The sequence below is a fragment of the Micrasema longulum genome, unplaced genomic scaffold (assembly GCF_059751315.1).
Source record: "Micrasema longulum isolate JH-2025_06_02 unplaced genomic scaffold, ASM5975131v1 h1tg000744l, whole genome shotgun sequence".
Classification (NCBI taxonomy): domain Eukaryota; kingdom Metazoa; phylum Arthropoda; class Insecta; order Trichoptera; family Brachycentridae; genus Micrasema; species Micrasema longulum.
Genome location: NW_028277938.1, coordinates 162877 through 176892, shown reverse-complemented (window position 1 = coordinate 176892; position 14016 = coordinate 162877). Strand labels below are relative to the sequence as shown.

General features: G+C 29.9%; 2 protein-coding genes across 2 annotated transcripts in view; one reads left to right on the top strand and one right to left on the bottom strand.

Moving 5' to 3' along the window:
* The window catches only part of LOC148279238 (tRNA N6-adenosine threonylcarbamoyltransferase, mitochondrial-like), a 250509-nt gene that overhangs the window by 76076 nt on the left and 160417 nt on the right, over positions 1-14016 (top strand). The window lies entirely within an intron of this gene.
* The window catches only part of ko (Stork-head domain-containing protein knockout), a 109084-nt gene that overhangs the window by 12834 nt on the left and 82234 nt on the right, over positions 1-14016 (bottom strand). Inside the window, exon 4 of the mRNA XM_088230251.1 lies at positions 6957-7054. Coding sequence (XP_088086377.1) covers positions 6957-7054 — 98 coding nt within the window. The remainder of the gene's footprint in view (positions 1-6956; positions 7055-14016) is intronic.

Genomic DNA, 14016 nt, shown 5'->3' with positions numbered 1-14016 from the left:
TTTCGAAAATATACGAAAAAATGTTTTTAATAAAAATGCACTACGAAACGTCCCAAGTTCACGTGAACACGTGTTAACAATAACCAATAAATTATAGCGTTGTGATATAATAGATTTCCGGTTTCCGGGTAGCCATGTTTTTAAACGTTGAGCATTTTTTGACAGGAACGGTAATTTAAATGTCAGGGAAACTCACCGACTTAAACTCGTGACGTCGCGAACGGTGTAATTTCAGAATTACATAACTTTAAAAAATCATAGCAATGATAACATGATACACAAAAATAAAAGTAATACAAATTCGACTTAGTTTGATAGTCTATTAACAAATTAAAAAATATATAAAAAACACTGAACTTCCTCGTTATCGTCCCTTTAATTTGAACACAACGCAAGTCACTAAATGACAAGTTTACGGGAGACAATAAAAACTTAGTAAATCAGTAATTTTGTATGAAATTTTAGTGTTTACTTATATTTTGTTTTTGATGGGTGTATTCATGATTTTTTACAGCTTACCTGTAAATAAAATCACCGTTCGCCACTGGTCTACACACACATGGCTATACTCAGAATGTTAACGAAACTAGTCCAAAAAGTAGTAAGTAAAAAAGTACTTTCAGTCAGATGAATCTCACAAACACAATTTCAAAGAAATAAAATAATAAAAATACAGGTGAAAAAATCAGAAATATGGATTTTCAAACATAGGTCAGAAGCAGCCAATGATATATCATAAGCCCTGTAAATGCCTAAATGTTTTGTTGTAACGTATGACATATTTGGAATGTACGTCATAATTTGGTGATACATACGCGGCCCCCTATAGTACATAGCTAAGATGTTTGACTTACGTACGAAGATCAATTAGGCGAGATCACAAAGATTAAACACAATGTTGAAAAGCCTGGTTCTTTTGTGCTGCAATGGGGCACGCTGGTCTGTTGTGGTGCAAAAACACTCAATTATCATAAATCAACTAATAATGCATATGGTACCTCCCTTCATGTATCAAATAATCAATATCAATAGGAATATGAACGCAGTGTCATATTTAGTAAAAAAAATATATAAAAAAAACGTAAAGAATAATGTATCTTACTTGTGTCGAGGACACTTCACAAAGAAATTTATATTAGATGTTAACATAAGTTGTGTCTGTTTTTTCCAAATTGAAAATGAGCACTAAAAGTGAAACAATATGGTAAAGAATATACGTCATTCAAAAGAAAATTTTTTGCTCTACAAGTATAAGTGGTTGCTTTTACGTTACATGTGTTATTTTATTTTATTACAAGAAAAACATTTTGAATTTACTTCAAATGAAACACTTAGTAATTTTTACCACATACCATTTTTCATTGTCTCCAATCTTAGCGGATATATTTTTGAGTTAATGATCTAGAAGATAATTTATTAAATTCTAGTCATCCTCTTATAAAATTATGTGTATTTAAATGTTTAGTTTATATTAACACCTGATGATGGGTAATTAAGAATACCTGAAACTAGTCGTGTTATATTAAACTTTGATAAAAAATACTAAGTGTTTCATTTTTAATAAATTCAATACCTAGTTTGATTGACTTTTTATGTTATTTCTATATGTATGAATTAATACACTTTATTTTGTAATGCACATATCACATATGCACAAGTAAAAGTGACCATTTGAAAAAATAACGAAATTTAGATTATTTACTTTTTGACATCGTATTAGCATAATGCTTGACTGGTAAAAATGTCTAATCGATCCGACACTCCAAAAAAAAATTATTGTAAAATATGTGATCATTTAATAGAAGCTCACAGATTTTCGACAAGTAAAACTGACCAACACACATATTCACTTTTACATTTAAGATCCAAAGAATTAACCAAGTAACAGTTAGTCAATTTTACTTGTAGGTGATATCACCAGTAAAGAGTTAGTAAGAGTTAGTAGTTAGTAAGTTAGTATACGTTTTAAATTTGACAGATACGGTTTTTTTGTAAAAAGTTAATTAATAAAATTTATTCATTAGAATATTACGTGACACTTCTTAATTATTTGTTATTTTTCATTTATTTTGTATTTCTTTGTTTATTTAACCTTCATAAATATAAAAAAATGGATTATTGAAATAAAAAAAATCCCAAAACATAATTCATAGTTATAAAATAAAATGAAATAAAATGAAATAAAATAAAATAAAATACTACCTCCCTCAACGAACGATACAAAAATAATTATCCGCAAAAGTTCATGTCAAATTTTACAAGTAAAATTGAGTAAGTTTTTCAATTTTTTTTTCACATAAAAGTAATAATGTTTTTTAGATACGTTCATACTTTACATTAAAGTTGAAAGTACCATTCATATAATGTAAAATTACCATCCACCTACTTAAAAAATCTGATCTTGGAGAAGCAATTGAATTCTAGAAAAACACTAAAATGGCTCCCCTGAACATTATTGATTTTGTCACTTGGTCAATTTCTCTTGTATGCCCACGATATACTCATATTCAAATAAACAAAATTGAAATTAAAATTCTATTTCACACACAGAACTGTATTTTCCATCTGCCTGGATACTGCATATGGACAACCGGGACACCCACACTACAATACGTAATAAAGAACCGGTATTGTTGTAAAAGTGACCTTAATAATGCATTATAATAATCCTCTTGGATCAGTATAATCGGTATAAATGTCTTAAAGAAGGCGTTACAACTAATTCACTGCATTATGTAAATGCTTATGCTTATTTAAATCCAAGGAAACATATTAAAAATATTACGCTTTCAACCATATCCACATATTATAATATTCATAAAGGACAAACTGTTCATATTTTCATTTTTAATAGGTATATCAACTTCCAAAAGTTTAAATTATTCATTTGGAATTTGTTTGCGATAATTTTGAGTGTTTTTTGAATAATTTAACGTTGAAAATATGAAATATTGTCCTTCGCATCTTGAGTTGTGAAATATTTCAACATTGTTTACAAATAAACGACCTTAAAAACTTCTTAAAAATGTAGTTAATTTGCCATAAAGCAATGTTTGATGTTTTCATATCCGCGTACAAAAAAATAATGTCCGTAAGTAATAGGGAAATATCACATTCTACGAAACCGATAAAACTATATGAAATGGATTTAGAATTAATTGTATTTTCGAAATCAATATGGATATTGTGCGGAAATATTTTCATATATAACTTTAAAAACGAAATTTAAAAAAAATATGTCACTAGAGAAACGCGATATTGATAGTTGTGACATAAAGATTCGTGACGATGTTCTAAAATAATTTGAATGGTCAGGAACGAAATAGAAAATTAAGATGAATCGTGACGTATTAGGAGCGTGGCCAATGCAATGACCGTTTTTGCGGGCATTCAAAATTACAAATTTAAAAGTATTTTTTATGCTTGCTAATTATTTTTTTTACTGGACATTTGATTGACCTTTATTACTTTAGAAATGCAAAAAAAAGTGATATTTCCCTATTCACGTAATAAAATATTGAAATTTACAAAGTAGTATTTAAAATCCAAATATTTTTTTTTTTCCTTTTTCCGCAAGAAAGTGAACTCAGATCTAAATTTGTTGCATCAGAGAGGGAAAACATTTTAGAAAAGGGAATGTGGAGGTCTAGGCATTTACAGGGCTTATGACCTGTCATTTGTTGGTTTAAGTGGCCACTTTTCACACTGTGTAACATTCACCATTCTGCCTGTGATTAAACATACACATTTCCTCAACTCTTCCATCTGTTGACTTTTGTAAACTTTTGTGACTTTTGTGAAAGAGCTAAAACCTTTTTCATGTGGGCGAGATTCATCCGGCTGAACCAATTCACCTACTAGGCAACGCCTGAAAACAATTTTTCAATTTGTATACTTCTTCTTTTACCAGTTAGTTGATTCAACAACGTTTTGCGTATGTCCAAATGTTTGCAGACAGGCTGGATCTCCTCCCCAGGGAGTTATTCAGATCTAAATTTGTTGTACCAGAGAGAAAGAACATTTTTGAGAAGCAAATATGGAAGTATGGACATTTACAGGGCTTATGACCTGCCATTGGCTGTTTAAAGTAGCCACTTTACACACTGTGTAACACTCACCATTCTGCCTATAATTAAACATCCGCATTTGCTCGAATCTTCCATCTGTTGACTTTTGTGAAGTAATTTGTAAAATTGTTTTCATTCGTTTCCTAGTAGGTAAATCGGTTCAGCCGGATGAATCTCACCCGCACGATAAAGGTTTCAGCCCTCTTACTTCACAAAACTCATCAGCTAGAAGAGTTGAGGAAATGTGGATGTTTAATCATAAGCAGAATGGTGAATGTTACACAGTGTGTAAAGTGGCTTTTGACTTATTTTGATAGGTTTCGGTTTAACAACAAACGTGTAACGGGCGCTTTCGGTTTGCGCTTGCAATTCTCGACCCGAGTACCTTCGGTCCGCTGTTTTGCTGTAAACTCTAGCTTACTTCGTGGTTGATAATCATATAACGGTTTTTGTCCGTACGAGCGACTCTATCAGCGGCGCATTATTAACTGACTCCTCGTTCTATACTTGAATGGTGCTGGGAGGATTGCCTGGTGTGGCGTTCACAGGAGTTGTCAGTCACGAGTAGAAAGTTTTATAAAATGTACTAAATAATAAAATAATGTTCACACATTATCTGACTCACCATCATACCGCGCCGTTTCCCTAAAAGGAAGTCATGGAAAATAAAACTACATAACGATCTAGAAGTTTATGCATTTTTATTTTAGTTTATTGAAATAAATGGAACTTAGTGCCTTTTACATATTAGTTGCAATTGCGAGGTTGTTATCCCTTTTTGCTTTCTTTTCTTCCTTATAGGTATTTATACTTATTTTCGCTTTATATATTTTGATGTTTCATTTTATTTTTAATATCGTTTAAACTGTTATTTTGTTGCATTTTAAAATTTTGTATACCATATTTAAATTATTATAACATTTATGTTTTTGTACTATATTCTATTAATGACATTATTATTTTGAATACTGGTTTATGTATGTTACTTCATAGGTTTGGTTTAAATTTTATTAGTTTTATAAGTTTTCAATGTTATTTCTTTTATTTGGATCGTTATTTTTAATTCGATCATTTTATTTTTAATATTGTATCATATTTATGTAATTATCATTCCAAGTATTTAATGTTATTTTTTGTAAGTGGATTGTTATTTTTTAATTTTTTCGATATCTCATATGTAATAATTAACTATTTTTATTAACTTTATATTTTGTTGTCAATTATTATGGCTTTACACAGCCTAAAAGGCAATAATATGTTATTGAATATGTGTACAAATGTAATGTGAAATTAATAAACAAATGAATATAATTGTAATAATGTATTTTCATTTAGTATATTCATGCCATTCTGCATCCGGGCGGATAAAGAATACAGTTGTGTGTACGAAATAGAACAGGACGAGTGTTTTCGGCTCAATAGCTACTCTCTGGTATCCTTAAAAAATATATAGAGTGGAGATAGGTCAACCCCGTAGTGTAGTGGTTGGCATGAACGCATGCTTGAGATCCTAGGTTCGATTCCTGACGGGTGGACGCGATGCGATATATTGCTCTTAAAAGTGGTTCTACACTGCAATATTGTCATGTTATTATTAGATCACACATAATAATATGTTTATGTGTGCCGTTTTTCAAGATTTTGTTTCCTTTTGTGTATTTTTATAATTATATATTTATATATTTATGTTCCCGAAATGGACTTTTATTTAATTTAATTTTTTATTTATTTTTTATTTGGGAAATCAACAGTTCTACATACTTATTTATAGTAAACAAACAGATATAGTGTATAAACTCAGAACTAATAACAGATTTCCACATAGTATACAAAGTTAGTAAAGAAAATATATTACATATCAAATAAATACATACAATTTATACATACAAAAATGTTATTTACATGTACTCAATTATCAAAGAACTTTTTAAATATTTATTTTAAGAACATTAAGTTATTGTAAATTGGGCGGGATTAGGACAAGAATGCTTGAAGAGAGGATAAGGAGGGGAAGGGAGATGTACGTATTTATTATGCAGCGGATGAAATGCTGCATTTGTTGTACCAATGCGGACTATAGTGATGATGAATCTTATTAATAAGGAAAAATCCCATACAAAAACGCGTGTTTCCGGTCCAGACCGCAAAACTTTAGAGGAACATTCCTTATGATAAACTTTTTAAAAAATCTTAATAATTTTTTCCGCAAACAAATTTTTTTAAATGAAAATATTTTTATATTTAATCTCAAAATAGAGTAAATCTTTAATTTCTCGGACTAGAATTCCTTCCACAAACCCCTACTCCTCACCTACCCAGCCGCTTCCCTTGTCCGTGTGATGCGTATCGCTTTGTTGGTCAAATACGTTTTTTATTTCAATTTTTTTGTAGGGGAGGGGAAGAGGTTTGTGGAAGCGATTCTAGTCCGTAAAATACATACTTACTCCAAATATTTAAATAAAATATAATCACTTTGTTTAAAAAAAATTAAAAAAATTATTCGATTGCAAATTATAAGTAAACATTTTTTTTGTTAAAAAACAGTTTTTGGAAAAAAAAATAGAATTTAAAAAAAAAATACTTTAAGGAATGTGCCTCTGAAGTTTCGCAGTCAGGCCCATAAATACCGTGTATATGTATATCCTAATAATTTGTTGCGAAAGTTTAACTTATTGGAAATCTTCAAGATGGCAGGATGATTGGAGAAACTGTTAATAACCTTACCTTCAATGTGATAAAAATGAACCATATACCTACGCTGCAATTGGAGTACCAATGCAGTACCCTATGCCCCACCCCACTGGGTGCCGATAAGGAAGTGATTAGCCGTACTTATTGCAAATTTATTTATCTTATTGAGAATAATTAGTAAATGAAGTTTCAGCTTACCTGCGCTGTGATGTCCATAATAACATCGCACAAGGCTTCGGGAAGCGGAGTGAATTGACCCTGGTAAGCTGGAGTCACTATGCAGTCATCGATGTCACCTATTAATGAAAATATCAACACTTATAAAAATGTTCTCACAGTCGTGATGTTTGGCATTAATTCATTACAAAACGACCCTATAAATAATAAATTCTGACACCCACGCGATAAGTAATAACGTCTAATTGAAATATCATTATTTATCGAAGCTTACGTCATATTATGTACGTGTGTTTAAATTGAGTTGATGAATGACAAAGATTATAATGAATCAATCTTGGAAACCATTCAATGTAATAATACAAATGAAAACATGATAATTTTGTTTTTTATACACAACAGTATTAATCTGTGCTGTGAAGAAATACTTGAATATTATTATTGGCAGATATTTGAAATGATCGATAGAGTCTCCTCAAAAAGGGAAATATGAATATCCAAGCATTTAAGTACTGTACAGGGCTTAATATTTGTCATCGATTGCTTTAAGTGATTGCTTATTAAACATTTAAACTTACGCCTTATGACGTAAAGTCTATGTCCAGGCGGATGAAGCATACTGTGCTGTGTGAGAATATAATCAAGATCCTGGTACAAGTGTTTTCGACTTGAAGGCTTCTATCAGATAAAAATCTTAAAAAAGAAAATCGAGTGAGGATAAGTCCCCCCGTACTGCAGTGGTTGGCGCATTCGCCTACCATGCTTGAGGTCCTGAGTTCGATTGCTCGGAGGAACGATGTGGAATATTAGCTTTAAAAGAGAGATAATCGGGTTGTGGTCCCGTGGCTAGTGTTGCGGACTCACGGGCCAGAGGTCCAAGGTTCAAACCCCACTCTACCCCAAGTTGATTTATATTTTCTAGTGAGTTATTTACAACTCGTTGAAAATGGCCACCAAAATTGAAATATTTGGGTAAATTATAAGAAAGCTGATATTTCTTTTATAAAAAGAGGTTTAACACCGTTTACGCTATATCCTTTTCCATCAAAGGGAAATAGCGATACGCTAACACTTAGTATTGAAATTGTCAAACGTAGTACCTACTTACAAACAAACCTTTCACTGTGAGTTGATTAAATTGATGTAGTTAATATCCTTTAAATAAGCAGTGCTACATGCATGATTATGTTATTAATCTTTTACTGATTTATATGAAGGGAGTCGGAGGTAATTATAATCGAATCTAACGTTACTAAATTTATAAAATTACCATAGTGAAAATAGGCTGCTGTGATGCAAGTAAATACATTTTTGCTACAATTCGTGTTTGCAATATGACCATCATGAGTTCGCATCATGAGTATAAATGACAATATCCGACAAAGGCCCTCTGTATAATTTGTCGAACTCACAGCGAATGGGGCAGTGAAAGTGGTAGAGTTAAATTCAATTAAAACCGCGACATTTGAAATTAAACATTTTAAAGAGTAACTCGTTTATTGACAAAAAAACATTGCTTCTTTGTATAAGTGAAACCGATAGGAAGATTCACGGTTTTTAAAACGGTTTCGTTTACGTGGAGCAATGTACTTTTACCGTCTATGCCATATTCCATTGTCCTTGGATTGATCACCTTATTTTATTTTATTAAGAAAACGTACAGTTATACTATATTCAATATTTAAAACAATGATTTACAAATATAAACAGACCAATTAAGTTTTCGTAAATTTAGTAAAAATTGCAAACATTAAATATGACAAAAAAACTTAAATGAGAGAAAAAAAATCGTTAACTTTTTCGTGGAGGTAATTCTTAAGAATAAATAAAAATACCAAATTCACACACTTTGTCATCCATATATATACATGCATATATATGAACGCATACATGTACACACATACATACGCACATCAACATACATAAATAAAACATACACATACGCATGCAGTACATATACATGTCATAGACCACACAAGATGGACAATCAGCAACCATCCTCCATGAAGAAATTATCTGTGTAAATTGAGCAGTTAAACATATCTGCATTAATACTGAGTTCAATATATTTTTTACAGCAATGTACTGGAAACTTACGTAACAGATACGTTACATTTGGTGTTGAAATGTTGTGACCTATGCACCATCGGGTGCGGATAGGGATACTATTTATTTATTTATTCGTGTATACACGGCACAAATGCCTTTTATAAACATAAACATAAATACAATTAACATACTGTGTTCTATTACAAAATTATGAAATAATATAATAACAATATCTATACATATTATACAGTTGTTTTAGAAATATTCTATATAATAACTTTGGGATTTTAATACTTAACATGCTTAGGTAGAAAAATAATAAAAATAAAGATAACGCAGTATATTCGAAATAGCAAAAATCATAAATCATTGATTTGTTGGTATTGTTGCAATGTATATTGAATGCCCTAGGAATCATACTAACTGTCTCCTGATAAGAGCTCAGGGGTTCTCAACCGTTTTAAAAAATATATATACAAAGAAACGAAATAATAAACCTTTCAAAAAAAAAAATATTAAAAATTTAAAAAATATATTTAAAAATTTAAATTTTAAAAACTAAAAAAAAAAACAAATATCTAGTCGCCCGTTTATAAATATATTTGACGTGTATTTATTTATAAATTTATTTTTCTCTTTTAATAAATGAACATAAATACTTAAACATCAGTCAAAATCCTAAACTATTTCTTTAATAGCAAGTTTAAACTTCATTTGACTAATGTGAAAGATGACAATACAACTGATCTGGTTCCCTAGACTGTGCAATCTTGAAATAGGTGAATTCATAGCATAATGAGTGGCAGCAATATCTATATGAAATGGGACATTATGTCTAGTAGTCCAAACAGGTATTCGGAATTGAATCATGTTTAGCAAGTCAGGAGAGTCTAGCATGCCACTTATTATCTTAAAGAGAAACATTAAATCACTCAGTTTCCGTCTTCTGGATAAACTTTCCAAATCAAGTGTATTCATTAAGAAGTCATAGTTTAAAGATTCAATAGGAATAGATAGCTTGTAGTTGATAAAACGTAAAAATTTTATTTTAAAAATTTACTGTGATAATGAAATAAAAGCGCTAAAACCATTATGAATGTGGATAGAAAGTCTTCCGAATTATTTTTCAAGAAACACCTACAATACTTAAGGTTTTAAAATTTAAAATAGAACGTAAATATAAAATATGTAAATATTGCGTAAACGAACTTATGGAATAAATATTTTTATACTTCTTTTAAAACCAGATGTTTTTAACAATATTTTAAAAACGTGTCTATATCTATCATTAAAAATATTTTAAAAATACCTATATCAAACGGTACCAACTTGTCATTTCTGATTTTAACCATTTGAAGATATCATTTAATAGGGCAATTTTATTGTTAAATACCAAAAACCTATTTATTAAATAGTGAATTAACCATTAGATACGTATAAATGTAAATTGTTATTAATTAATATTATGCACAGAAAAATGAATTATTATTACATTTTGTACCTAATTAGTGTTTTCTTTATGATTTATTAAATATGTACATATTAATTAATATTATGCACAAAAAAATGATTTATTATTACATTTTGTACCTAATTATTGTTGTCTTTATGATTTATTATATAAGTACATATTGTTTGGTTTATCTATGTCCTTACTTAAAGGTTCCACGGCGTTGTAGCAAAGTCAATTTAAAAAATGTAAATAATAAAATAATATATAATAAATCAAATTGTTATTTTATAACACGTGTTTTAAATAGCTTTTAAGTGTATAAACAGTTTCATGGTATCTATTTTAAGGATTATTTTTATAAATAAGCAGTACACACCTAAGCTGCATTTTTATAGTAGAAAACACAAATAAGTCCAACTGTTCCGTAGCGCCAACAGCTGTACACAGAAATAAATGGACACTCAAATAGAAGTGGTGGTAATCAAGCATTTCTAAGTAATCTCAAGTCGGGTTTTATTTGACCGTATATTTAACTAGAAATTATTACATAATATACAGTGTGTTCTTTAAACCCTGTCACATCCGAAACCACGATGATCAGTATGGGCAAGAAGACATATTAGCATAATAAAAAAAATATTTAGAATTTTTTTTTTTTTAAAACAAAATATTTAAAAAAAAACAAATGGTTGCTTACTTCTGCAGGGGAGAAGTGAGGGGGGCGTGGCCGCGCGGTCGGCAGTGTATCAGACTCTCCCTTCCCCCCCTCGTTTCTCCCCTGCAGAAGTAAGGAACCGTTTGCTTTTTTTATATAAAAAAAAAAAAAAACGTTCTAAAATTTATTTTAATGTGCTAATATGTCTTCTTACTCATACTGATTATCGTGGTTTCGGATGTGACAGGGTTTAATGAACACCCTGTATAATCGCGAAGTTACAATAATTTGTTTTAAAACATCAAATATATACATATACCTAACACACATAAAAATACTGGATTCAATTCTCATCGAGAAAGGGTATGAAAATTTAGGCATTTACGTCATGATTCATGGTAGCCTAATTCACAGTGCGATGACACTATATATGAAGAACAAAACATATAAATTCAATTTGTTCATTTCGTCATGATCGTAGAATAACGACGCATGTGGTTTTCTTCAACTTAACATGAGAGCGGTTTAAAATAAATTTTGACACTTTATGTCGCAACTCGATAAGTACAAAAGTATATTCTTTGATACTTGGGTAAGTAATATATATATCATCAAACCTGGAATATAAAGCCCAAATAAAACCTTTTCAAAATCAAGTATAAAAAAAGTCAATGTCGCATTTTTCGCACATCCGCCATTGCTCTACGATGACGACGATTTGGTGGTTTTAAAAAATACGTTTACAAAGTACTCCGAACAACAAAAGGATATTAACTAGTCTAGAAAGAGATTTAGAAAATATATCTTAATAAATGTTTTAAACATCAACATAATGACTTCGAGTATTGAATAAAAATCTTTTATCTACGATTTATTTACCCACTTCTTAAAAAGAATGCGAAATCGATAACACGTCATTAGTATTTAACTTTCAAAGCGTCTTTTATCTGGCAATATTATTTGTCGGCTTGTTGAATAGCTAATTAAAAATTCATTTACAAAGAATGATATAAAAGAGTTTTTATTTTTTATTACGATAAAAGTAGACGCAAATCAGATCATTCTCAAATAACGCTAGATTGATAGCTGATAATTATTTCGTAAAAAACTTTATTTAATTCAATATTAAGTTTATATTTTTAGCACTAATTTTGTGGTTATTCATTATAATAAAATAAATAAAACAACTTTGTTTTTAATCACTAATTTTTTTTTTTTCACCCCCGATTTATATTCGACACCCACAGTAAATAAAGCAAACCCACCTAAACAATGGAGGCGGATTATTTTTGTAAATGACATTTTTTCAAAAAAAAGATCTAATTCCCTACCATCAAACATTAAACCGGCTTTCTACACAACTAATAATCTAGGAACATTGTTAAAAAATCACAAAGACAAAGTCCATAAATATAATAAATCTGGGATATACCAACTACATCTACATTGGAAAAACTAAAAGAAACTTTAATATTAGAGTAAAAGAACACTTAAATATTAATATTTTTTCTGAATTCGCAAATCATCTGATAGAAAATAATCATAACTTTAATAAAGACACTGGATTAAAAGTACTGCATGTTGAAAATAAAATATTGAAATTAGACAACTTAGAAATCTTAGAAATTAAAAAAGTGATCCATTATAAGAAAATAATAATTAATTACCAAATAATCAATATTTTTTTTAGTCCTCTCCTGTCTAGCTTAAAAAAATATTGATATCAAATAACCACCCGTGTAAGGAAAAAAGGACTTGATTTATTGGGTCCACGTGTAGTATTTAGTAAACACGATAAAAATAAAATAGAAATAAATTCATTAGTTACGTAAACTTTGGCGAAGAAGCTTGTTTGCTTTGAAACCAGTAGGTGGAAAAAAAAATAGTGGTTAAAAACAAAGTTATTTTATTTATTTTAATTCGTTTATCTATAGTTAAACATAATTAAAGTATACACTCTAAACAGGCCTGCATGTTATCTCAGTTAAAAATAAACCTCATATTACTCAATGATACTTTACTCCATGAATGATTCCAATATTTTCAAATGTAGATAATTACAAAATTTATCCTGTTTCAAGAAGAGAATATGGACGTCTATGCATCACTTGACATTAGTCCTCTACGCGTTTATCTTCTTCCTCCTGGCTATATGTCCCGTTTACTTGGGGTCACCTTTACGTTGATAAATTAATTGTAGTGCTTTCACACTTATAGATTATGAGGACGAGGCATAGTCTAAACTTAACCAAATTGCTCAGTTTAATCCCGCTCAGCACAGGCGAGTATCCTACAAGTCATCAGACCCTCCCAATCTCTAAATATTGTTTATAAAACAAGCTGGTCTAAGAAGTATAAAAAATAAAAAAGTGTTTTTTTTAAGGGTGTTTCTAGCAGGCGAAGAAAATCGGTCGAATCTCACCCCTCATTAAATGTAAATATTGAAGAATTATGGACATTCAAACATGGACAACGTGTAAAGTAATCACTTTGAGAGATTTTATGCCATGTAAATGCCTGAACTTCAATATTCCCTTCTTAAAGCGGTTCTTCTGTCTGTTAATATTAACAATCTCAATATTAATCATTTTTAATAACGTTCTTTACACTTTTTGAGTCTATCGTTAGAGTTGATTAAAACCACAAAAACGCACGTAAATCATAAAACTTGATTTTATAGACTTATAAACTTAAGGTGAGGAAAGTACATTCTAATTTTATATGCAGAGACAAACTTTAAGGTGAGGAAAGTAGATTCCATTGTCGTCACCTTGGGGTTATTAGCCTTAGATGTAAAGTGCGTTAAAAATATCCTGTTTTATGTTAGTATAATATCGTTCTGCAAATGGAATACCACACTGTTTTACTGTAGTATGGTCTCACCGGAGAAAATCATTCGATTAATTTCGTGGATTAAATCATTA